At 37.3% G+C, this 25489-nt stretch overlaps 1 protein-coding gene across 3 annotated transcripts in view; it reads left to right on the forward strand.

Moving 5' to 3' along the window:
• Positions 1-25489, forward strand: part of hgo (homogentisate 1,2-dioxygenase) — a 431143-nt gene that overhangs the window by 252854 nt on the left and 152800 nt on the right. For all 3 annotated transcript variants that reach the window (XM_090379845.1, XM_090379846.1, XM_090379847.1), the window contains one exon: positions 14443-14522. In XM_090379845.1, coding sequence (XP_090235971.1) covers positions 14443-14522 — 80 coding nt within the window. The remainder of the gene's footprint in view (positions 1-14442; positions 14523-25489) is intronic.

The raw sequence follows: 25489 nt of genomic DNA on the forward strand, positions 1-25489 counted from the left end.
TATCCTTCACACTTAACGGAGTTCTCTTCCTTAGGGTGTCATCTTTCTCCAATGTCACATGTGCACATTTCATCCCATGGTTGATAGAAATGTGTGTAAACAAAGATACCACATGAAATGATACCATGGTGCTTGCCCTCTTCTATAACCTGATCCCTTATAATTCGTACAAAGTCTCCAATATTCCTGATGGTAAAATTTGAACGTCCAACAATAGGAGAAATTAGTCTGGCTAAGAACCTGGACAGAGCATGTGTAGATCTGCCTATAAACGTCACAATCGGCTTAAGTGGAACCCCCCTTATGAATCTTTGGTAGACCATAGATCCTAGGTAGTTGGCATCTCATTGTATGCAGTATCCAATAAACATTTTTAGAAATCGTTTCAGCCTTCAACCAACCTTGTAAAGTCTTGTTTATCTGCCATTCCAATCCCACCAACGGATTCCTATGAATAATCCTGTGTGTCTGTATGTCATGGGTTACTTGTAGGAATCCTTTGGTGGGATTGGAACAGCAGGCAAACAAGACTTTACAAGGTTGGTTGAAAGTTGAAAAGATTTCTAAAGATGTTTATTGGGCAATGCATACAACGGGATGCCAACTACCTAGGATCTATGGCCTATCAAAGATTCATAAGGCAGGGGTTCCGCTTAGGCTGATTGTGTCATTTTTAGGCAGCCCTACACATGCTCTGTCCAGGTTCTTAGCCAGACTAATTTCTCCTAATGTTGGACATTCCAATTTTACCATCAGGGATAGTGGAGACTTTGTACCATTTATAAGGGATCATGTTATAGAAGAGGGCGAGACTATGGTATCATTTGATGTGGTATCCTTGTGTACGTACATTCCTATTGACCATGGGGTTAAATGTGCATGTGTGGCATTGGAGAAAGATAACACCCTAAGGAATAGGACTGAATTAAGCATGGAGGATATTTGTAGTGGGGTGGATCTGTGTCTCTCAAGTACCACCATGGTATTTCAAACCACAATGTATAAGCTGGTTCACGGTGCACCAATGTGCTCCCCTATTAGTGCTGTCATAGCAAATTTAGCTATGGAGGATTTTTGATGGATTGGTTCTCCCCATGTGTGCATGGAAACGATATGTCGACGATATGTTTACAATCGTTCGGAGGGAGAGAGAGGATGAGATGCTTGGTTTTCTCAATAGCTTCTCCCCGTTTAATTAGTTCACCTCGGAGGTGGAAGTAGAGGGTACCCTCCCTTTCCTTGATGTGTTGATACATAGGGAAGGCCCTAGAGTGAAAACCAGTGTGTATAGGAAACCCATGTGCCGGGGCCAATACACACATTACAATACAGCACAAGCCAACCATCACAAAAACAGTGTCATTAGGGCATTACTGGATAGGGCTGGGTCCCATTGCAGCACCTCCGTGGATAGAAAAGAAGAAATTAAACGTGTCACAGCAGAACTCACAAAATGCGGCTACCCCCCAGAGGATCATAGATAAATGTATCTGAGAAGTGGAGCATGGACATAGAGAGCTGTTTACACCCATTGCCATTACATACATTCCCTACTATCCAGGCCTAACTGAGTGTATAACTTGGGTGTTGCGCGATTGCCAGACACGCTGTGTGCATCTACCAGGGCAGAGGTTGCACACAGTTGTGTCACATGTTAAGGACCCTGTACCTATGGAATGTGTAAGTGGGGTCGTATATGAGATAAAATGTCTGGATTGTGGGGAATGTTATGTTGGTGAAATAAAACGGCGGTATAAAGACTGCGGATTATGGGAGGTCTGCTGCGGCAGAGCATTTTTGGGAGGAGCACCATCAAATCTCTCCTGATGAAGCTGTTATCGTCGACTGGACACACAGATTATGGGACCACAAGTGGCTTGAGAGCTTGCAGATTTATTCCTCTGTGAGCAGTACTATTAATAGAGACAGGGGAATCCGCATTCATCTCCTCTTCAAAGCTGTGGTTCTTGGATGTGATGAATGGTTCCACCTGGCACGCTCCTGTGCCATTTCTGGTTCCAGTGCACATGGGGAGAATACTGCCCATGGTCCTGTAGAAACACATGCTGTGAACTGTGAGCCTGCTGATATTTAAGATACGATAAGCTTCACTGTTGAAAAAGGAGGCAGATGCCTCTGAAAGGTTCGATATTTTATCGCTTTAATTGGTGTTTTATTGCTTTTATCCGGTGTTTTATCTACATTGTTTTATTATATTTTAAAATTTTATATTTTTATTGTACAGACCGGTATCTTATTTTATCAGTTTTAACCGGTGTAATTATATTATTTATTCTATTTATTTCATTTCATTTTTATCATTATTATCTTAATACAACACAACTCTTAATTTATTTAATAATGGTTGGTGTAGGATTGTACAGTTATTGTGAATGTGTCTTGTGGTATCTGGTACCAAAACGTAACCAGCAGATCCTTTAACTCCTTTAAGGTTCGTGATTGAGAAACCACAGCTCAGAGTTGCTGTTCCAACACAAACCACAGATGCTCAATAGGACTGATGTCTGGGGAATTTGGAGGCCAGGGCAATACCTGGAAGGCTTCCTCATGTTCCACAAACCAGTCTCGAACAATTCGGGCTCTGTGGCAAAAAGACGTCTTCTCTGCTAAAAGACGGCATTGCCAGAAGGGCAGACCATTACCACGAAAGGATGTACCTGGTCAGCAACGATGTTTAGGTGTGTGTTGAGTTGCCTTAGCGGAGCCCAGTTTCCCCCATTAACCGCTTCATTTCTTCTTGTAATATGGCATCTCTCTTCTGGCTATTGTTCTGTTGTGTGTAGTGCCCAGAATGGCAACCTAGCAGGTGGGGAAGGCATAGGCACTGAATCGCTGCCTCCACCCCTAGCCCCACCATGAGAAGGCATGCCAGACACTACTATTATCATGCTGAGCACTCCTAGAGAACTTTTGGAGTGCTCTAGGTAGAGGAAGGGGATAGAAAGGGGGCAGGTCTAAGGGAAGATCGGCCCTAGTTAGAAGGAATAAGTGCTAAGCAAGTAGAAAGTTTCCCCCACTCAGGATGGTGGGGGAGTAGAGGAAAAGGTGAGATTTGTTGTTGTCGTCATTTAATTATTGTCCATAGGCATGTCGCGTTTTATTGTCATAATTCTGAGCACTCCTAGAGAACTTTAGGAGGGCTCAAGGTAGAAGAAGGAGAAGAGGGGGATAGAAAGGGGGCAGGTCTAAGGGAAGATCTGCCCTAGATAGAAGAAATAAGTGTTAAGCAACTAGAAAGATTTCCCCACTTAGGATGCTGGGGGGAGTAGCGGAAAGGTGAGTTTTGATGTTGTCCTTACTTAATTGTTGTGCATGAGTTAGCGATTGACAGGTCCAGTTCAGGCATCCTCTCTTCTTTTGAAGGCCTTGGTGGCAAATGTGTTAAAGGCCTTGAAGTTACTTTTTGTTGCAATCAGGTTTTCTTTATTCATTGGCGGTATAGCATCCACCAAGGAGGAGGTCTCCTGTCTGAGGTCTTGATAGTAATAACAGTCATCGAGGATGTGGTCAGCTGTTTCTATTTCACCGCAATGGCAGTGCGGTGCTTGAGCCAGTCCTAGTTGGTGCAGTTTGGCATTTATGCTACCATGTCCCGTCATAAGGAATGTTGCGTGTAGGCCAGGTGCCATCCATAGCTTTTCTTTCTTGGTCAATTCTCTGGCTTCCGGGATGTAGCGCCTAGTGATATTCTCCACTTCAGCCGTGGACCAGATTTCCTGCCATCTCTCCTTCAGTTTATTTCTTATCCTTGTTAGTCCCTCTTTCTTTTCTGTTTGTAGGTTAATGGTGATGTCATCCAAGGTGGTGGGTATATTCTTTCTTAGCCTGTATTTAAGATACTGATATTGTATTTCCAGATGGGCTGGCATCTTCCCAAGCAGTGCCTGTAGGACCATAGTAGAAGTTGTCCGGCAGGCTCTGGACATGGTTAGTAGAGCTAGCCATTGCACTTGATTCAGCTGCTTAGGTAGGTGGTAGACGTCAGAGTGCCCAGTACATGGATGACTGGACCCAGGGTATCCCAGCAGAACATCACCCAAAGAATGACACTGCCACCACTGGTTTGTGTTCATCCCATGGTTCATCCAAGTGCCATCACTTCCCCAGGTAAATGATGCACATGTAACCGGCTGTCAACATGGTTAAACAGGCAACATGATTCATTGGACCAGACGACCTTCTTCCAATCACTCAAGGTCCAGTTTCAATGCTCATGTGCCCATTGTAGGCACTGTTGCCAGTGAACCGTGGTTAGCACGGGCACTCAGAGCGGTTTGCAGCTATGCAGCCCATTTTCAGCAGGGTTCGATGTACTGTGTTGTGACACTACTCCCGCCACCAGCATTCCAATTACCGACAAGTTTGGCCACATCACCCTTCTGTTGCCACGTACCATCCGGGAGAGCCTTTGCTCACCCGGAGCAAAGGCTCTCCCGGATGGTATCTCTCGAGCATCAGTGAGCCGTGGTTGTCCAACATCTCGCCAGCGGTTCATAAGTTTCCTCTCCTCAGACCACTTTTGGTACGTACTAACCACAGCTGACTGTCAGCACCCCCACCAGCTGTGCCATTTCTGGCCCAGTCGTCTGGCTATTACAATTTGACCTTTTGTCAAACTTGCTTAAGTCTGCTGCCTTTCCCATGGCGCACTATGATCTCTGTTGTCAATGTGCCAATAAACAACAAAACAACCAAACAACCAGCTGCCTTTCCCATCTGAAGAACAAGAGTAACACATTAATGGAGCTCAGTATCAGGTGTTTTTTATACTGTGTCCTGATATGCGCTATTTTATTTGGTTTTTTTAGGAGCATTAGCAACTAAGGCCATATTGCTTCAGGGATATGCGGTGGTCATTCTCTGACCTTTCCGCATCCTCCGTATTTGGTGGTCATGGGCTTGAACCCCGGTCTAATCAAGAAGCGTGTGCTAAGCACTGCCACTCCTGCCCACCTGGCTACGGAGGTGCCCTCTGAAATGCAAACACGCCGTGGTTCACCTGCAGTTGCTTCGATTTGCATAATGACTCACTGGTCATAATGTTTTGGCTCATCAGTGTATTTGTCAATGATAAATCTCAACTGACATTTTCCAGTCCATCTGCATAGTTTATATGTATATCTTCTTGAAGTAACATACTTTAATTGATGTCCCAGGGGCTCACATCTGGTGAGTATGGGCTTGGCACACCCAGGGTCCTAAGCTGGATATCATCATCATTCTCTTTCTTGGTGATTCCTTTCTACTTCTCTCTTTCTCAGGGTAACTTGGGAATATTTTTTGGCTTGTGCAGCATAAGCCTCAGGCTTCCTTGCACCATATGGCTATTAATAATAATACTTATTCACCATACCCACATTTGTATCAATTCAGCAGACTTAGATATAAAACTTGAAATATTTACATCAGTATCATTAATAAATATTAATAACAATAAGGGACCCAACATGGAACCCTTTGGAACCACACTCATAATACTTTTGTATCCTTATCCCTGAAAATTTTTTCATGTGTGAATGTAAATGTAGAATATTTATTTGGTTTGCCAGCAACCTGAACAGGGTTACCAGTAGTTATGCCATTCTTATCCGGTGGAATGATGTGGAGCCTTTCTTCTAGTGTTAATATAAGCAAAGAATTCTTTGCTATATTTCCTTGTTTTCTTACCCAAAGATTGCTTATAATCTGGCAAAGCTGAATAATCCTCTTAGTGACTTGATTGCAGACTAGTTCTAACCATTGCTGCTTAATGTAGAATTTTGTATTTCCTGATAATTTATAAGCATTCCATGCATTTTTATTCTCTGCCACTAGTCCCAGCAGTTCATCTGACGTCCAGTTAGGTCTATACCTCAAAGAGTATATCCGAGTTGACAGCTTCAATGATTACTATCTAGACCACCCCCATTTTCAAATTTCAAATTTAAATTCTTTTCCTACTGAAAAGAATTGTCTAAGACCATTGCAATTACCATTATAAAATCTCTTCCTTTTATTCTTTACAGCAGTTACATCTTTAACTGAATCTCACATTAATACATAACGATCACTGCCTTCTAATGGTTATTGATGATTCTTAATGCATGAAGTCACTACTGATAATCAGGTCAAGAGTATTGTTTTTTTTTTTCTTATTGCTTCTCTAGCATGCTGGTATACAAAAAAGTAATTCCATAAATCCAGAAATTTTCTTCTGTAAGTGAGCAGACAAACCACAAGTTCTAATCAGTATCTGAAAAATTAAAATCCTTCATTATATTGTATTCTGTTTTACGTCTACTCTATTTATTAGTGTAGCTGTTCATTACACTTATCACAATTATTTTGTTTCAATTAATTAGTCTCATTTTTGTTCATTTTTGTCAGTTTAACATTGAAATGTCACACTAGAGTGTGACATTTCAATGTTAAACTGACAACCTCAGTCAGTTGAGTGTACTTAATCTATGTAGCTTAGTATGTGTTTCTCAACCAAGAACATATCCCTTCCCACTCTATCCTGCCCATCCTTTCTATACATGTATTGATCATATTCAAATCTGCATCCTCTATATCAGAATATGTCCTTATAATGTCCAGTATCCTTATAATGTTCATATGTGGTAACTCAACCAACACTTCAAATTCATAAAATTTATTTACTATGCTCTTAGTATTTTTATTTAAATATTAAGGAAGGCTACAAAGCATAACTTAATAACAACTTTTCACAATACACACAAGTGTGATAGAAGAATAGCTACAAATTGTGCCTGTTAAAGGGAAGTCTTGTCTGATCAATTTGATTGAATACAATGATGTGGTCACAAAGGAACTGGATGCAAAAATAATTTTGATATCATATACTTGGATTTCAGGAAAGCTTTTGATACTGTTGCACATGGAAGACTGCTGTACAAATTGGAGTAAAAAAAAAAAAAAGTAAAGTGCAGCCATTATCAACCCACTGCAGGGTGGAAGCCTCCTCAACAATTCATGCTGAGGGAAATGGACCATAATCTGCCACGCTGGTCCAGTGCGGGTTGGCAGATCGACCGTATTCAGCAGTCAGGGGCTTGAACCCCGGTCTACTCAAAGAGCGTGTGCTACTGCACTCCCGCTCCTGCCCACTCGGCTACAGAGGCCTCTAATTGGTTTGGTATGGCATTAAGAGCAAGTTGCTATAATGGATAAAGGGATGGTTGAGTGGAAGATGACAGAGAGTGGTCAATGAACATTGCTCTTCATGGACTAATGTTATTAGTGGAGTTCCCCAGGGTTTGTTGCTGGGCCCATTGTTGTTTTGTGTATTCATCAATGATATTGATGGAGGTGCATCAGGCTTAATGTCCAAGTTTGCAGATGATACAAAGGTTGACAGGGTTGTTAATGACAGTAATGATAGTATGCTACTCCAACAGGATCTGTAAAAGTTGAGCAGATGGGGTGGAGAGGTGGCAACTGGAGTTTAACATTGGCAAATGTAAAGTACTGCATATGGGTAGCAGTAACCCAAGAGAAACATACCAACTGTGTGATACTACACTCGGGGAAGTGGAGAATGAAAAGAAGTTCTCTGAACAGTGCAGAAGGGCTTCCAGAGCAGGATACGGAGTCTTGTCAATGATATATAGGAATTTTGCTAGAAGAGACAAGGAAGTGATTATCCCATTGTACAAGGCAGTGGTCATGCCACACCTTGGGTACTGGAGGCCCCATTTTAGGAAGGATGTAGAATTGCTAGAACGAGTATAAAAAAGGGCAACAAGATTGGTGAGGGGAACAAAGAGGTGCTCTTACTAAGATAGGCTTAAGTTCTGCAAATTGCAGTGCCTGGAGACTAGGCACCTCTGAGGTGAGCTGATTGAGGTGTATAAGTAGTGGTGATATTCAGCTGGTACACACTGGTATGGTTGTACCAGTTGTTAAAATGTCTAAAAACTTCTGTACCGGTTGTTGGGCAGAATCTGACAAGTTTACTCACCCAGAAAAAAAAAAAACGTTCCTGTTGATTTTGGCCCGCATTGGGTGGGGGAGTGTTGTAGTGTTGGCACTCACACCATAATATATAAGTTCAAGGCCAGTTCCCTTCCCAAGGTTTGCTTTCTAAGGTTGGTAACTCTGGCAAGGTGTGAACTCTTTGTAAGGTAAAGAATGCCCACACGAGAACTACAGGAAATCTCAGCAAAGTTTACCCATGAAACTAGTTTGCCGTTACGGCATTTGTATTGTTATCGGTCTGAAGTATAAGTTGAATCCCTTGTAACCTTCTGGTTTCACTCTTTTTTGTGTCAGTAGTTTAAGCTGATTTCAGGCACTGAGCTTGAGTGTGTGCTCCTTAATTCTCAAAAGTTTACTCACAGCAATAAGTAACGCATGTGGAGTTTTACTTTGTGAGTAGTGTTTTTAAATTTCATTTATAATAAATTGTTTAAATCGTAATCCTTAGAATGAAGAGGCAACATAGTTTGGATCAATATTTGAACATTTCTACTAAACATTCAACAATAAAAATGGAGCAAACAAGAGATTAGCATTAGCATTAGCATTAGATAGCTGTGATACTGTTGATATTGAACTACAACTTGGAAATTTGTCTAAAACTGTGCAACAATTAATACAGCCTGAAAGATTTTCTCATTCTGTGCAGAAGTTAATACAAAATGCAATAAACAATTTGCATTTCTGGAATGAAAAGCAATTGGATTATTTCAAAAATAAGTGCAAATGACTTATTATTGCCAGTGATATGAATGCGGGATTCCAGTGGTGATCAAAGGCTTTACCTTTAAGCACTTTCAGTGCTAACCACTTACATATTTCATCAGAATAGCAATCATGTTTTGTCAAAGCTCACAGTTCTAATAAAAAGAATATGTAATCATCAATGAGAAAAAAACTGAAAGAACATTATGAGTCAGCTTCACACAAAAAAGCATTACATATAATCAAAACATCCAAAAAAAAAAATTATTTCAAACAGTATTGACATGGCTAATTAAAAATATTTAAACAGTACTATAAACATCTTTAATACAATTTATTCCTTAATTAAAAGCAATAAACCATTCACTGACATGGAACATTTAATAGCTTTGCAAAAAAAAGAATAACGTCGATTTGGGGAGTATCTTTGCACTCTAGATTTATGGTCCCACTTGTTGCCAAACACAGCTCCACTGAAAATAAGAAAGAAAGTTTTTGGAAAACTGATAAGTCAACGTAGTAAAATTTCTGTTATTATTGATAAAGCTTCAACTATTTCACATAAGAGCACCTTAATAGTTTATTTAAAATCAGAAATTCAAAACTTTGAAGATAGTTTAACAGTTTTTGTTGATCTTGTGGAGGCAACATCTGAAATAATTTACCAAACTTTGATATCACTTCTGGAGAAGTATGGTTTCAATGAAAATTATTTATGTGAAAATCTTATTGGATTTTGTGCAGATGGAGCCAGTGTCATGTTAGCAAAAAAGTCAGGAGTTTCTGCCAAAATTTTAGAAATATTTCCAAATGTTTGTATCTGGCACTGTCTTGCCCATTGTATTCAGTTGTCTCTTGGTGATGCAATAAGAGATGTAAAACAAGTAAACTACTTTTGGCATTTTCTTGATAAACTTTATCTTTATTTTCATGTTTCAAATAAGTACCAAAGAGAGTTAAATGATATTTCTAAAGGGTTTGAAACTAAAGTACTGAAAATAGGGAGAATATTTGGATCTCGATGGGCAGCCTGCAATGCTAGTACTGAAAAAGCTGTTTGGAAGTCCTATGAAACTTTGTATATTCACTTTAATAAAAATCATGGAGTGGGAATGGTGAAACATTTCGAAAATGAAATTTTTTTTAAAGATTTGGCCTTAATGAAATGAAACCTCACCAGAGCAAGGTCAATACAAGGTCATAGTCCTTTTTGATTGGAGTTACTCCCCCACTTTTCCTATCCAAATGGGAGTGCCACAGGGTTCTCCTCTTGGTCCTCTATTATTTGCAATATACATTAATGACATACAAGATTCTATACAACCTGTAGACACCAAAATGCTCTCATATGCAGATGACTTCAAAATATACAAAACCATAAAATCAATACGACTGTGAAATATTGGAAAAAGGATTAGCCACTATCACCCTGTGGATTAGAAATAATGGCCTAACACTGAACTTAGACAAATGCTGCGCCATCTCTATTGCAGACTATCATAAAAAACATTAAATCAATTATTCCTATAAATCCAATAACCATGAGATAAAGAAAGTACAAGAGGTTTCAGATTTGGGAGTATGGATTTCTGCCAAGGGAAACGTCAACATACATATTAATAAGACCACAGCAAAGGCCTCTAAAAGGCGCCTCCATAGCCAGGTGGGAAGGAGCAGCAGTGCGTAGCACACACTTCTTGATTAGACTGGGGGTTCGAGTCCGTCACCACCAAATACGGAGGATGCGGAAAGGTCAGGAAATGACCACCGCATATCCCGGAGCAATATGGCCTTAGTTGCTAATGCTCCTAAAAACCAAATAACAAAACAAGGCCTCTAAATCCCTTGGACACTTAAAAGAATCTGCTTTGACTTCTCCAACATACAACTCATAAAAACAGCATGTATAATGATCATTAACCCAGTACTTGAATATACCTCACAGATCTGGAATCCTCACACGAAAATATTCATAAAACAGCTGGAATGTATTCAGAAATCCATAGTCAGATTCTTAGTGTACAAGTCTAGGTTGGAAATGGACACAAAATCATATTATGAATGGTGCACTCACTTCAGGATGTAGCACTCTCCCAAAGAAGGGCTGTGGCAGACTGCAAATTCCTGATGCATCTCGTGGCTGGAAAGCTGGACACCTCCGAGCTATTGTAATAGTTAAATTTACATATAATCTATTTCAACCTATTTCAATAGAACTGCAAGATTGCTAAATGAATCCAACATTGATATTCTAGCTGAAGATACCAATATCGAAAAAGAATTACAAAGGTTCCATAATCAAGTAACTAGAAAATGAAAATAATAAATAATTAAAAAAATAAAGAAAAAAAATGAATATATTAACTTTAAATATTTCAATAAATAAAGAAAAAAAAGATATATATAATAAAAATAAAAAATACAATAAATTTTCAAAAAAAAATGGATAATTATAATAATAATAATAATAATATAATTCACTAATAACTCAATAATATAATTCAGAGTAAACTATAAATTATAATCAAACAAGATGGATATTATCATTCTTCTTTTTCTTGGTAATTTCCTTCTCTCTCTCTCTCTCTCTCTCTCTCTCTCTCTCTCTCTCTCTCTCTCTCTCTCTCTCTCTCTCTCGGGGTAATTCAGAGAAATTTTTTTTTTTGGCTGATGCAGCATAAGCCTCAGGCTTCCTTGCACCATATGGCTAATAATAATAATAATAATAAGAAGAAGAAATTGTAATAACAGAGGTGTTAGAAATACACAAATCTCTGTCATCATTGCCTGTAATATGTAATATTCCATTGTATATGTTGTATTATATCCCATTGTATATGTTGTATTATATCCCATTTATTTATTGACTGTAAATAAATATGTATTTTTATTGTTATATTCCTCCTCTGTAAGACTTTGGCTGTTCTGGAGTAAAAAAAAAAAAAAAAAAAACGAATGACATCCTAGCAGAGATTTCAATACTCTCTACAGCTTTACAAGAAAGAAATATTTCATTAATCAAAGCTGATAGATTAATTCGTTGAACAATAAAATCAATTGAATATATGAAATCAAATAAAGGACCACATGAAAAAGAGGCAGAAGATATTATGAAAAATAAGAAGTATAATATACCATTTGAAGTAAAGCAAAAAATAACATCGATTCCAAGAGAAAAATTGTTTGATCGTCTAATACATTTTATGAGAATGCGATTGCTGTTCGATGAAGTAAATGAAAACTATAATGATCTTCTGAGCTATTTCAACCTATTAAACCCTGAAACTTGGCCAGGTCATGTTTGTGAAGCTCCATGGATTGAAGGTGAAAATAAATTAAAACAATTAAGTCAACTAATTAAATACAATATTCCAGTAAATAACTTTCGAGATTTCGTTGATAGCAGAGATATCATGTATAATAATGTGCCTGAGCCTAACAGTATTTTAAGGGCTAAAAGAATCTTAAAAGTTATTGCTGTTAATGCTGTGGAAGCTGAAAGAGGCTTTAGTACCATGAATAATATTATTATTCCCATTAAATTGATGGTCACCTAATGACCATCAATTTAATGGGAAAATCGCTGGAAGAATTTGATGCAATTCCTTATGTCAAATCATGGCTCAGGTAGGGACATCATCTAGCAAGCGATAATCATGTCAAAGAAAAGGCATCAAAAACAATTTCCCAAAACCAATCAATGATTTGGAAATTATTAGAATAATGTGTTGTACTACAACATTGTTGGCTAAAAATTATGTTTATTTCAGTATTATTTATATTAATTAAAATTTGTTTCTTTTTCTTGCCATTACAGTTAATTTTTCTTATTTTTGATTACCTGCTGCCGTAGCCTAGTGGTCAGGTGTGTGGGTGCATAAGTACATGTGCCTTGAGTGACCAGGGTTCAAGCCCGTGACTGCTGAATACAGTGCTGTTTTTTGTATTCTGTCTATCTTGTGAACTCCTCTGACCGTTTGGTCATCCCAGAGTATAAACAGAAAATTTATTTATTTATTTATTCATAATTTTATCTTAGAGTGCCGGTTGTTAAATAATTTGAATATCACCACTGTGTGTAAGACCTTGAATGGGTTGAGCAAGCTTGGTGGGATTATTCCTCTTGCTCAGATTACAAACATGAGGGGGCATAGATTCAAATTGAGGAAAGACAGTTGTAGAATACATGTCCGGAAATTTGCCTTTAGCTAGCGGGTTGTTGATTACTGGAACAGACTTCCATCTCTTGTTGTGGAATTTGATAGCCTTAAATAAATTTAAGCCTGAGCTAGACAGGCATTTGGAGTGAATGGATGAGTGAAATGATTTTTTTTTTTTTTTTTTTTTTGGCTGATGCTAAACTAATGCTAATGTGCCATCCTATGGAATTCGTATAGAGATCATTCTAGAATTGAATTCGACTATCACGAGTTAACTAGTGTGTGTGATTAAAAAAAGAATGGATAAAATGTAATCATCCCTGTTAATAATAAAGAAAGTCTAATGGAGAGCACAGTCTAAGGGTTGACAGAGTCAAAAGCTGTAAAGTTAAGAAATGTAGAGGAAGAATTTGCTTAGAAGAGAAAGTAATGTTTTTTGAAGTAAGTTGATTGGGGAAAAAGTGGAGAGATTGATGTAAAATATGTAGGAAGACAGGGATTCTTAATTGTAGGAACAGGAAGACATTATAAAAGAGCCAAGAAACAGACATTATATTTCTTTTAGATGTCTAATAAAAAGGAAAGTTGAGTCCAAGATATGCCCATTAGAGAATTTAATTGTATAGTTGGGAATAAGATGAACAAACTACATTAGACAGAAGATCATTTATTAATTTTTTTTTATTTCATGAAAACCAATAAAACCAGAGGAGGTGGAAAGCTGGAGAAATTCAAAGGCCAGTGAATTAGAATAGAAAAGTATGACTGCCTCTTGTCATCCAAATGTAATCTAGCCAAGAGTAGATTGAGGCCTTTGAAAATGCATTCTTTCTTTAGGTGTGCTTGGATATAAAAAAATAAATGTTTCATATTTTTTTAAGGAGACAAAAGCAGCTCTTACACAGTTATAGTTATGAATATTCTGCAATACTAAAACCTTTATTTTTATCCTCAATTTCTGTATAAACCTAAAAGTAACACTCAGTCCATCATCACACCATTGAGAGTGTTTCGAAATTTTTAAAAAGCTCGGGAGAGAGCAGCCCTCCAAAATCTAGATTTACTCCCACATGATCGTACTGGATATAGGTTACCTGCTGGTATTGTGCAAATAAACTAAATTGAAAAAAAAAATTACATTTAGATGTTATGTTTACTCTTGGTTGTTTATACTATCAGTTGTGATGATCTCACGTGTGCAGCAGCTGTATGCTAATTCTGATGATTGTGATGATGGCTGAATTGTTTGCTGTAATTCAGACTTGTTATCTGATAAAATGTTTTTAAGTTAATATAGCATCCAATTATGGTGGATTTTATTTTATAAATGTCAAAAAAAATGAATATAAAAGCAAAATATTTCATTATTCCATTCACATTATTCTGAAGAAACATTATTATGTATAATTCTTAATATTTTGGAATTCAGTACTAGAATTCAAAACAGAAATGCATTATACATTGGTAATAGGAGCAATTATTTCATTTTCAAAAAAAGGTGTCTTGAAATTAAAACCAGCCATAAATTTTAAATTTATTTATGTACACTGTATTCCATTAAATTTTAATTTTTTAGTTCCCCAAGAAGGGATACTTTTTATCATCACTGAATTTGGCAAAATGGCAGTGGAGCCTGGTGAGATTTGTGTTATTCAGGTAACTTCATATTTTATTTTTTGATTTACTTACTCAAAAAAATAATAATTTTTTAGAATATTTTAAAGTCAAGTAAAATAATACTCCAGATATTTCAGTATATTTTGGGTAATTCAAATGCTAGAACACCAGCTGATAAAACTACCATACCCCACCGGCTACTGTATTAGATATATTTTTAATATATTCAGTTACTTTTTTGATAAAACATGAAAGTTTATGTGCCTTTTAAAATATGAAGATAATCTAAGCTTAATTAATCACTCATTAATTTTGCTTTGGTTTTTATTGCACTTCATAATAATGCCTCAATAAGCAAAACTTGAAAGAAATATACAGTTGCTGAAGTAACTATAATATTACTAGCACTGTACTACTATGAAATAAAGAAACATTAAATAATATAATACTCTAATAAATATTATAATACTCTGTTGTGCTGTACTTAATGTATGACTTAGGAAAGCTTGAAAGTTTGCTGAATTTTATAGTGACACACCGAATGTTCCAAGTATTTTTCTACCCAAGGCACATCTCAATTTTGCTGTCTCTTTTTTTGCACCTGTGCCCTTTGTTGTTAGCTCATAATTGCTGAATGCTGCCATCTTTTATGCATTTTCTTGAGTATAATTTTTCATTTTTTAATCTGCATTTCCTCGTGTAGAAGGGCACAAAACCAGAACCTACAGGAATAGATGATAAACTGATATCTCTCTCTTATTGTTGTTATGTGTCTGTGTAGGTGGGGTTGCATTAATTAAACAGCATAGCCATTCCTTTGCTGCCTGTTTAATACTCTACTGCAAATTGGTTTTTCTGGAAAAGTGCTCCAATACAGAATTATTATTTTCAGAAGAAAAAGGATGATGGAAAAAGTTTCCATCAGGGGTATTTGTTTTGCACTCACAAGAAAGGTTGGATGGACAAAAGAATCGGCCCTAAAATTTTAGACAATTTTATCATCTGAAATTTTTGTGCTGCACTTAATGTATGAACAAGTATAAAGTTGACCTTAAAATTTTAGACAATAAAATTGTCTAAAATTTTAAGGTCAACTTTATACTTGTTAATATACTATACACCATATCTTGTTAAGTTATGTATGAATTTAAGTCTCAGTTTTTGTACCTAGCATACCAGTCAAACAGTGGTTTTAAGGATAATTTTTAGACCTTCAAAAGTCAACTTACAAAGGTTTCATAAAAACGTTTTGGGAATGTTGCAAAAAATTGATTTTATTCAATGATAAATGTTTACATCATTAATGTTTTTTGATATAATTTCCTCCTGCAACCACACATTTGATTCATTATGGTACCTACCTGATCAACTTTTTGAAAGAATTCTTTTGCCTTCTTGTCTTGCTATTAGGTGTCCATTATTGTTTGATTAGGTTTCTTGAATCACCACAAATCATTTTTCCTTCATGTCTTGTTTTAATTTTTAGTAATTGCCAAAATTAAAAAAACCTAATCTAGCCTAGTGCCAAATCAAAAAACTAGTGGGTGAATAACAGGAATGTTTTTGCCAATCAAAAATTGCTGCTGGATGGTGAATGAAGCCATTTTTTGGGCCTAATGCCCAACAAATCCTCAGTTAAAATGACCTTAACTGAACCAAATAAAAGTGTATCTTCTCTGCAGCTTCTTGAATGGTTTAGTCATTAAATTTTGATAAAGACTGTATTGATGTTTTGATCATTTTGGAGTGACCATTTCTTTCTTCAAGTGAAAAATTTTCCTTACAAAATCATTGAAACTGCATAAACTGTAATAGCATATTTTCTCCATAACCTGTAGTGAGCATTTCATGTGATTCTGTGGCTGATTTTACAAGTTTAATAAAATTTGATTTTTGCACATTGTTAAAATTTTATTCATTTTCAGTACATGCAGAAAATGAGAAAAACAAGTGTTCACTTAAACTGCTTTCTGCTAGACTATCACATTAAGTTAAAACTCGGGTAGTGCTCAGAAGATGATTTTGTTGTAAGTCCTTCTCACAATCTTTTACCTATTGCTGTATGTTCAAGAATTATAAGTCATTCACTGAACTTTTTGATCCAAATCTTGTATTTGCTGGAATATATGGTGCATTAGTATTAGTAAACGCCAAAAAATGATGAGGAAGGTAGGTTTTTGCTGCATCGGCATAGTTGCTAGCTCCCTTGATATACTACAGAGAATTCTTCGTTTTTACACGAATTGACCTTTCTCCATTTCACTCATAATATAGCTCTGGAAAAACATCTTTTTGAAAAAACTCAGTTTTGCTCCATATTCTTTTTTCCTTTTCACAAAAATAAACAAAACTATGTTAAAATTGTATTTAAAAAAATTTGTAAATCTCTATTTATTTTCATTTGGTCATTTGTTAGTCTGCATTGTATCATATCATGCTGTTCACTGTCATGTGTGATATTTCGTGGGGCTTTGTGGCAAAGCTAATAAACAGTGTCTTTCAGTAAGACGCCAAAGAAATAGGACAAAATTTCAGCAGACATATGCGATATTTTCAGTGATTATAAAAGTTGAAAATAACAAATTTGCCTTCTGTACTGTATGTAGATGTGATATTTCACTTTCAATCAGGTTGTATTTTAATATTAACATTAGTAGAGGCATATGATGCAAGAAAGCAAGCTTATGCAGCATCAGCCAAAAAAAAAAAAAAAAAAAAAAAAAAAAACCACTCCCATTTGACCCCTCCAAAAATTTCCGTTCATTCAAAATACCTGTCCAGCTGAGCCTTAAATTTATTTAGGCTATCAACTTCCACAACAAGGGATGGAAGTCTGTTCCACCAACCAACTACCTGCTGGCTAAAGGCAAATTTCTGCACATCTATCCTACATCTGTCTTTCCTCAATTTGAATTCATGCCCTCTCAGGTGATTCTGAGCAAGGGGGAGAATCCCATCGGCATTGAGCATGCTCAAACCATTCAAGGCTTTATACACCTCTATCAGATCATCTCGCTGGTGCCTAGTCTCCAGACATTGTAATTTGCAAAAATCAAGCCTTTCTTCATAAGACCAACCCTTTGTTCCTTTCACTAATCTTATTGCCCTTCTCTGTACTCATTCCAGCAGCTCTACATCCTTCTTGAAATGAGGCCAGGGTGTAGCCTGACCATTGCCTTATACAAGGTAATAATCACCTCCTTATCCCTGCTAGAAAAATTCCTGTATATCACTGACAAGACACCATGAGCTACTCTTGCAGCCCGTCTGCACTGCTCAGAGAACTTCATATCTGCCTGCACAATTACCCCCAGGTCCTTTTCATTCTCTACCACTGTCAGTGTGGTACCACAGAGTTGATACGTTGCTCTGGGGTTACTGTTTCCCATATGTAGTACTTTACATTCGTCAATGTTAAACTTCATTTGCCACCTCTCAGCCCATCTGCTCAACCTCTCCAGATCCTGTTGCAGCAGCAGCATAGCATCAGTAGTGGCCTTAACAACCCTGCCAACCTTTGTATCATCTGCAGACTTGGACATTAAGCTTGATATACCATCATCAATATCATTTATAAATACAGAAAACAACAATGGACCCAACTCTCAACCCTGAGGGACTCCACTAATAACATTAGTCCAAGATGAGCAGTGTCCATTGATTATAACTCTCTGTCTTCTCTCCCTTAACCATCATCCATAGCAGCAATTTGCCTCTAATGCCACACTGGTCCAATTTGTGCAGCAGTCTTCCATGTGCAACAGTATCAAAAGCCTTTCTAAGATCCAAATATATAATATCAAAGTTATTCCCTACATCCAGTTATTTTGTGACTGCATCATAGTATCCAGTCAAATTGGTCAGGCAAGAATTTCCCTTAACAAAACCATGCTGTGTCCGAGCTATAATTGAATTCTTGTCTAGATGATCCCGCAGTGCTTCTTTAACCAGTGCCTCCATTAATTTTCCTGGAACAGACGTTAAACTCACAGGTCTATAACTACTTGTGTCCACCTTTGATCCTCCTTTGTGAATTGGGGTCACATTTGCACATTTCCAGTCTATGGGTACCTCCCCTGAGTCCAAAGAAGCTCTCATAATTATGGCTAAGGGTTCGCTTACTTCCCTTGCCACCTCCTTTAATATATAACCGGATAGATTCCATCCACCCCGGGTGCCTTTTTTAAGTTTATCTTCAACAATTTTTCCTCCACTTTGCTCTGAGTTATTACAAAATCATCTAGCTCACTGCCAGAGTTTACTTCACCTCTGGCATTCCCCTTCCTGAATAACTCCTCATGTGTGAATGTAGATGCAAAATACTCATTTAGTTTGTTAGCCACCTGAGCAGGATCCTCAACTGTTGAACCATCAATATCCAGTGGACCAATCTGATTCATCCCTTTCCTTCTAGAGTTTATATAGGTAAAGAACTCTTTTGTGATTTTCTTTGCATTTCTCATAATCTGCCTTTGCCTGCCTAATCTCTTTATGACTTGGTTACAGACCAGCTTATATTAACCACAGGGGCTCACATCTGGTGAGTATGGGCTTGGCACCCAGGGTGCTGAGTGGATATAATCATTCTTCTCTTCCTTGGTGATTTTCTTCTATTTTCTTCTACTTCTTTCTCTCTCTCTCTCTCTCTCTCTCTCTCTCTCTCTCTCTTAGGGTAAATTAGAATTTTTTTTTTTTTTTTTTGGCTGGTGCAGCAAAAGCCTCAGGCTTCCTTGCACCATATGGCTAATGATAATAATAATAATAATAATAATAATAATAATAATATCTATCATAGACTTCCATGTCACCCATTAATTTATATGTATCCCATGCATTTTTCTTCTCTGCCATATGTCTCATTAGTTCATCTGACATCCGTTTAGGCGTAAACCTTGAACAATATTTCTTAGTTGGTATGTAAAGCCTAGTAGTAGCTTCCCAGATTTCTTTGAATGCATCCCATTTTGAATTTGCTGTTGGTAACATCATCAGTTGGTCCCACTGTATAGAATTTAAATACTGTCTCAGACCATCGTAGTCGCCTTTATGAAAGCAAAAACCCTTCCCTTTACCCCTGATGGTAGTTACTTCTTTGAGTAAATCTCACTTCAGCACACTGTTATCACTGCCACCTAGTGGTTCCTTTATCTGCAGATTCTTAATGCATGAAGAATCACTACTGATAATCAGATCAAGAATATTACTCCCTCTAGTTGCCTCCCGAACATGCTGATGTAGAAAACAATCATCCAATAAATCCACAAAAGCCTTGCTAGTGTATGAGTGACCAACCCACAAATTCCAGTCAATATCTGATAAATTAAAATTCCCCATTATAAGACTCTCTGATTTACTGGCCCACTCTATTTCCCTGTACAGTTTCTTATTATACTCATCAGAGTCATTAGGCCTATAGCACACTCCTACTCTCAATTTTGATCTCCCAATGTTTATGTCACACCAAACTGACTCAACACTGCACTGTCCAGCAATGTTGACTGGCTTCACTTCCTTGGGATTTTATGTGTTTCTTAACTAATAGCACAATCCCTCCTCCCTTCCTATCCTGTCTATCATTTCTGTAGACATTGTACTCCCCAAATTCCAGTTCTGCATTCCTTATATCTGTGTGACACCATTTCTCTCTGATATCCCAACAATATCTGCCTTTGAGTTTTTGAGCAATACCTCAAATTCATGAAATTTATTTACCAAACTCCTAGCATTGGTGTATACACAAGTATACATGCACCTGTTTCTATTCTTAGCTACCCTAACACAACCCATATGTTTACTTGTACCGCAATGACTCCCAGCAGTCTCTGAAATATCCTGCATCTTGTTTTCCAGGCTGTTGCTCATTCCAATAGAAGCAGTGCAAAAATCACTTTCACCTCTGCCAGTGCTACTGTTAATCTATTAGTCCTTGTATCCCCCCCAAGCTAGCAGTTTTCCGACCCATCTAACACTGCCTCGATATCAGCAAATATTCTTACACCCTTTCTATTTAAGTGTATCCCATCCCTGTAGAAGCAGTCTCTCCTGTTAACAAGTACAGACCAGGCTGAAAAAAATTCTACCCCTTGAGCCTTGCACAATCTTTTTAGGGCTGAATTGATCTACTAGGCTCTCATAAAATAAAATGCGTATGTTTCCAGTGAAATTTATAGTGCAGTGTGGACTTAAAAAAACCTGGCTTTTTTCTTGAAATCTCTTGTTTTCCTTTAGCTCTTGTTTTCCTTTGGCTGTTTGGTAAGTATCCCTGCTTTTTGTGAAAAACCTGTTTTTTTTAGTTTTTTTTTTTGGCCCAACAATGTCCCGTCTTCCCTCCTGCTTACGAATGTCTGATCTCCAGCTTTTTGAAAGTCAAATGTTGGCAACTATGCATCAGCAAGAAAAAAAAAAAAAAAAACTCTTTGATCATATAACATGTATCCCTCTTATCATATTCTTCCTACTGCCAAAAGATACTGAACCAGTGGTCCCTTGAACTCCACCAGAAGAACGTCCATTCAGGAACACAGTTAATCCAGTGGTTAACAACATGCTAACCAAATGTAAACTTCCCAAGGTCCAGTCTATTACTTTTCCTCAATAGTTTATATTTGTGTCTCATTTCCTCATGAAAATTCCATCATTCAGTTTGCTGACAGCTTTTACCTCCAGCCAAAAAACGCCTTTACACAGTAATATTCCATCTTACATTAAGCACTTGCATTTTTTAAGCACTTGCTATTCATTTTTTAGCCATATCTTTCTTTAGCCAAGGCCCCCCTCCAAAATTTAGGTTTTTTTGCTCCCAGCAAACCTGAATATATAATTTTTTCCTTTATTTTATGATTATGTGGTCAAATTTCCTTCACTCCTGTGTTAATATTCTCAGATATAGCATTACTGGCTTTTTCTCAGCGTGATGCATGCTTGTTAACAGGAGGAATTGATTTTACATTATTATTATTACAAACCATACAGTGCAAGGAAGCCTGAGGCTTTTGCTGCACCGTATGGTTTGCTGCACCGTATGGTTGCCCGAAAAAAATGTCTGAATCACTGTGAGAGAGAGAGAGAGAGAGAGAGAGAGAGAGAGAGAGAGAGAGAGAGAGAGAGAGAGAGTGAGTGTCACAAGTCGAAGGGAATCCCCAAGAAAAAGAAGAACGATGATATCCAGATATCCCTGAGTGTGCCAAGCCTACACATCACCAGATGTGAGCCCCCCCCCCCCTGCATGGATGGGTACATACTTGAATATAAGGGGTGCAAGAATATTTGCTGATGCTGTCGAGGCAGTGATAGGTGGCTCAGAAAACTGCTAGCTTGGGGTGATACACAGACTAATTATTTAACTAGACCTGCAGGCAGAGGTGAAAGTGAGTCTAAATTTAAAAGACAGGTATGAAAATACCTGTCTTTTAAATTTTCATTTTCAGCATTTCAGCATTTTGATACCCTTTTACCAAATTGTATGAAAATGCTGATTGTTGTAGGTTTAATTATAAAAAAATCAAATGGTAAAAATTTAAGAATGCCTTAATGGTGAGTTAACATTAGTAGAGGCATATGATGCAAGAAAGCAAGCTTATACAGCATCAGCCAAAAAAAAACAAAAAAACTTCCCATTTCACTGATCCATTCATTCCAAATGTTTGTCTAGTTCTGCCTTGAATTTATTTAAGCTATCAACTTCCACAACAACCGATGGAAGTTTGTTCCAGCAATCAACTACCCACTGACTAAAGGCAAACTTCTGCACATCTATTCTACAACTGTCTTTGCTCAGTTTGAATCTGTGCCCCCTCAGGTTTGTAATCTGAGCAAAAGGAAGAATCTCATCAGCAGTGAGCCTGCTCAATCCTTGTACACTTCAATCAGATTGCCTCGCAGGTGCCTAGTCTCCAGACGTTGTAATTTGCAGAACTTAAGCCTTTCTTCATAAGAGCACCCCTTTGTTCCCGTAACTAGTCTTGTTGCCCTTCTCTGTACTTATTCTAGCAACTCTACATCCTTCCTAAAATGAGGCTTCCAGATATGTATGCAGTACTCAAAGTGTGGCCTGACTATTGCCGTATACAAGGGGATAATCACTTCCTTATCTGGGTGCCTCCATAGCTAGGTGGGCAGGAGCAGCAGTGCGTAGCACATGCTTCTTGATTAGACTGGGGTTCGAGCCCGTCACCACCAAATACGGAGTATGCGGAAAGGTCAAGGAATGACCACCGCATATCCCGGAGCAATATGGCCTTAGTTGCTAATGCTCCTAAAAACCAAATAACAATAACGAGCTCCTAAAAACCAAATAACAACTTCCTTATCCCTGCTCTCAAAATTCCTGTATATCATTGACAAGGCACCTCCATAGCCAGGTGGGCAGGAGCAGCAGTGCGTAGTGCACGCTTCTTGATTAGACCGGGGTTCGAGCCCATGATCACCAAATATGGAGGATGCGGAAAGGTCAGGGAATGACCACCGCATATCCCTCGGAGCAATATGGCCTTAGTTGCTAATGCTCTTAAAAACCAAACAACAAACGACATATCATTGACAAAACCCCACACTCCTTCCTTTGTTTTTCCTCTTTGTTTGTTTGTTATTTGGTTTTTAGGAGCATTAGCAACTAAGGTCATATTGTTCCGGGATATGCGGTGGTCATTCCCTGACCTTTCCGCATCCTCCGTATTTGGTGGTGACGGGCTCGAACCCCGGTCTAATCAAGAAGCGTGTGCTACGCACTGCTGCTCCTTCCCACCTGGCTACGGAGGCGCCTCTTTTCCTCTTCTTAAACATTTTAACAATACATTGCTAAGGAAAACATGTGTGTACATACACATATGCACAACTGTTTGTTTTGTCTGTCTGCCTCTCACCTCTCTCTCCGAAAGAAAGGTTATTGTTATTTTTGGTTTTTTGGAGCATTAGCAACTAAGGCCGTATTGCACTGTGGATATGCGGTGGTCATTCCCTGACCTTTCTGCATCCTCCGTATTTGGTGGGCACGGGTTCGAACCCCGGTCTAATCAAGAAGCATGTGCTGCACACTGCTGCTCCTGCCCACCTGGCTACGGAGGTATCTGAAAGAGAGGTGGGAGGCAGATGAACAGTATTCAGCATGTTAACTTTCTCAAATACTGCCATCTATAAGCACATATTAACTCTCCCCAATATTACTGCCATCTATTGTCAATGTTAGTAAATTATTTTTGGAACATATTCCCTTATTCGCACTTTAGTCTTCTTTCCCCCCGTTGCTATAGTTCTGTACTGAATTTTCTTTGTATATGCATACACCTTTTTGCTGGACTTAGCCATTCTGCTAATGTGTTCTTAATTTCTATTTTAATTTTATTATATTATATCAAAATGAAGTTGGTAATGCATCACATTCACAGATTCTTGTCTTGCTGTCATTTTATACTTTCTTCCTTTATTCTTTTCTTTGTTATATTTTTTATTCAAGACAGACGTGCATGCATACTCATAGGATGTTTCAATTAAAAGGCACTGGAGTGTCTATCTTGCTTATTTTTAGATTTAGCCTATTTGTCATCTGGACCTTTTTTGTCATATTTGGGCTGAAGTTTTTTTTTTTTTTATATGTTGTTAAAATTGGACTAAGTATTACCATTTAGGGTTTATGACTTCTGAATTAAAATTTTGCCTAATGAGCTACTTTTTTTTAGTGGAAAAGTTAAAATAAAAATAAAAAACACAAATACAATGGTTGTAGTATCATGCTACAGCTGTCCCTTCATACTACAGTGCTGACAGCTAAATGTCTCCTTGTTTAGCTGTGTACATTTACTTTTTGTGTTCATAGCTAAATGTGCATACTGAAGAGCAAATATTATACAACCGTTGTGTTTTTTTTTTAAATTCAAATGAATTGGGTTTACAGAAGTGCTAAGATGATGTTTTTAAACTAAACTGAACACAAAACAACTCCCCCCCCTACATTGAGAAAAAAAGTAGTTGATCAGGCAAAAATTTTAATTTAGAAGTTATAAAATCTGAATGGTAATACTTAGTTTGATTTTAACATCAAATTCAAAAAATTTCATCACACATATGACAAAAAGAAAAATGTCCAGACAACAAATAACCTAAACCTAAAAATAAACAAGATAAACCCTGGCATATTTTAATTGAAACATTTTGAATATGTGGATGTGTCAATTAAATATGCATGCACACAATTTTTCACTGTCCCATTTTTTTGTATAATCATCTGCAATTAGTTATATCAAATATAACTAATAAATATGTGCAATTTCCCAAAAAATGTTAAACTTTGTGGAGAAATGAAATTTATTAAAGGAATTTTAATTGATTTTGTTTAGTAAATTTGCATGTGCAAATTTAAAGATTTTTTTTAAAATAGTTTGAGTTTTATTATTTTCAATAACATTATAACAAGGCAAGGGAAAGAGAAGCAATTTAATGCTTAAAACATTTAATTTTATTAAGAATGATTAATTTCTGATTATTACATCCTTGAATTTCTTCCAAAAACACATATTCTCAGAAAAGATAGCTGCCAGTTCACAAATGTCGTCTGGCATTAATGAAGAGCACTGCATTGGATAGCCCTGCCTTATATATCATAGGTTTTTTAAACTGGGTTCCTTCAGAGCTTGTTAGAGTTTCTTGAGATGTTTAATGAAAATGAAGCTTTTGAGATATATTAACAATATTTTAATGGAAATTAAATCCAAGATTCAGAACTGCTTAGAGCAGCAGTTTTCATAGTGTTTTCTTAGGAGTTTCTTGATAGTAATTGTTCAAAATATTAGGATTCCATGGAGGATTTAGATTTGAAGAAGGATTCTAAAGATTTAGATTCGCAAAGGGATTCTTCAGCCAAAAAGTAAGTTTGAAAATCCCCTACCTTCTACACCTCAATCAGGATCCCCCCTCTCCTAAAATGTTTTGTTTCCAAGCTCTGTAACCTATACTTTTAATCTCTCCTCTCCTTATATGAATATTCTTTTGCTGTTAACACCAGATGAGTTGCC

This window comes from Mastigoproctus giganteus, chromosome 8 (genome assembly GCF_048544385.1).
Source record: "Mastigoproctus giganteus isolate SK-2022 chromosome 8, ASM4854438v1, whole genome shotgun sequence".
Classification (NCBI taxonomy): domain Eukaryota; kingdom Metazoa; phylum Arthropoda; class Arachnida; order Uropygi; family Thelyphonidae; genus Mastigoproctus; species Mastigoproctus giganteus.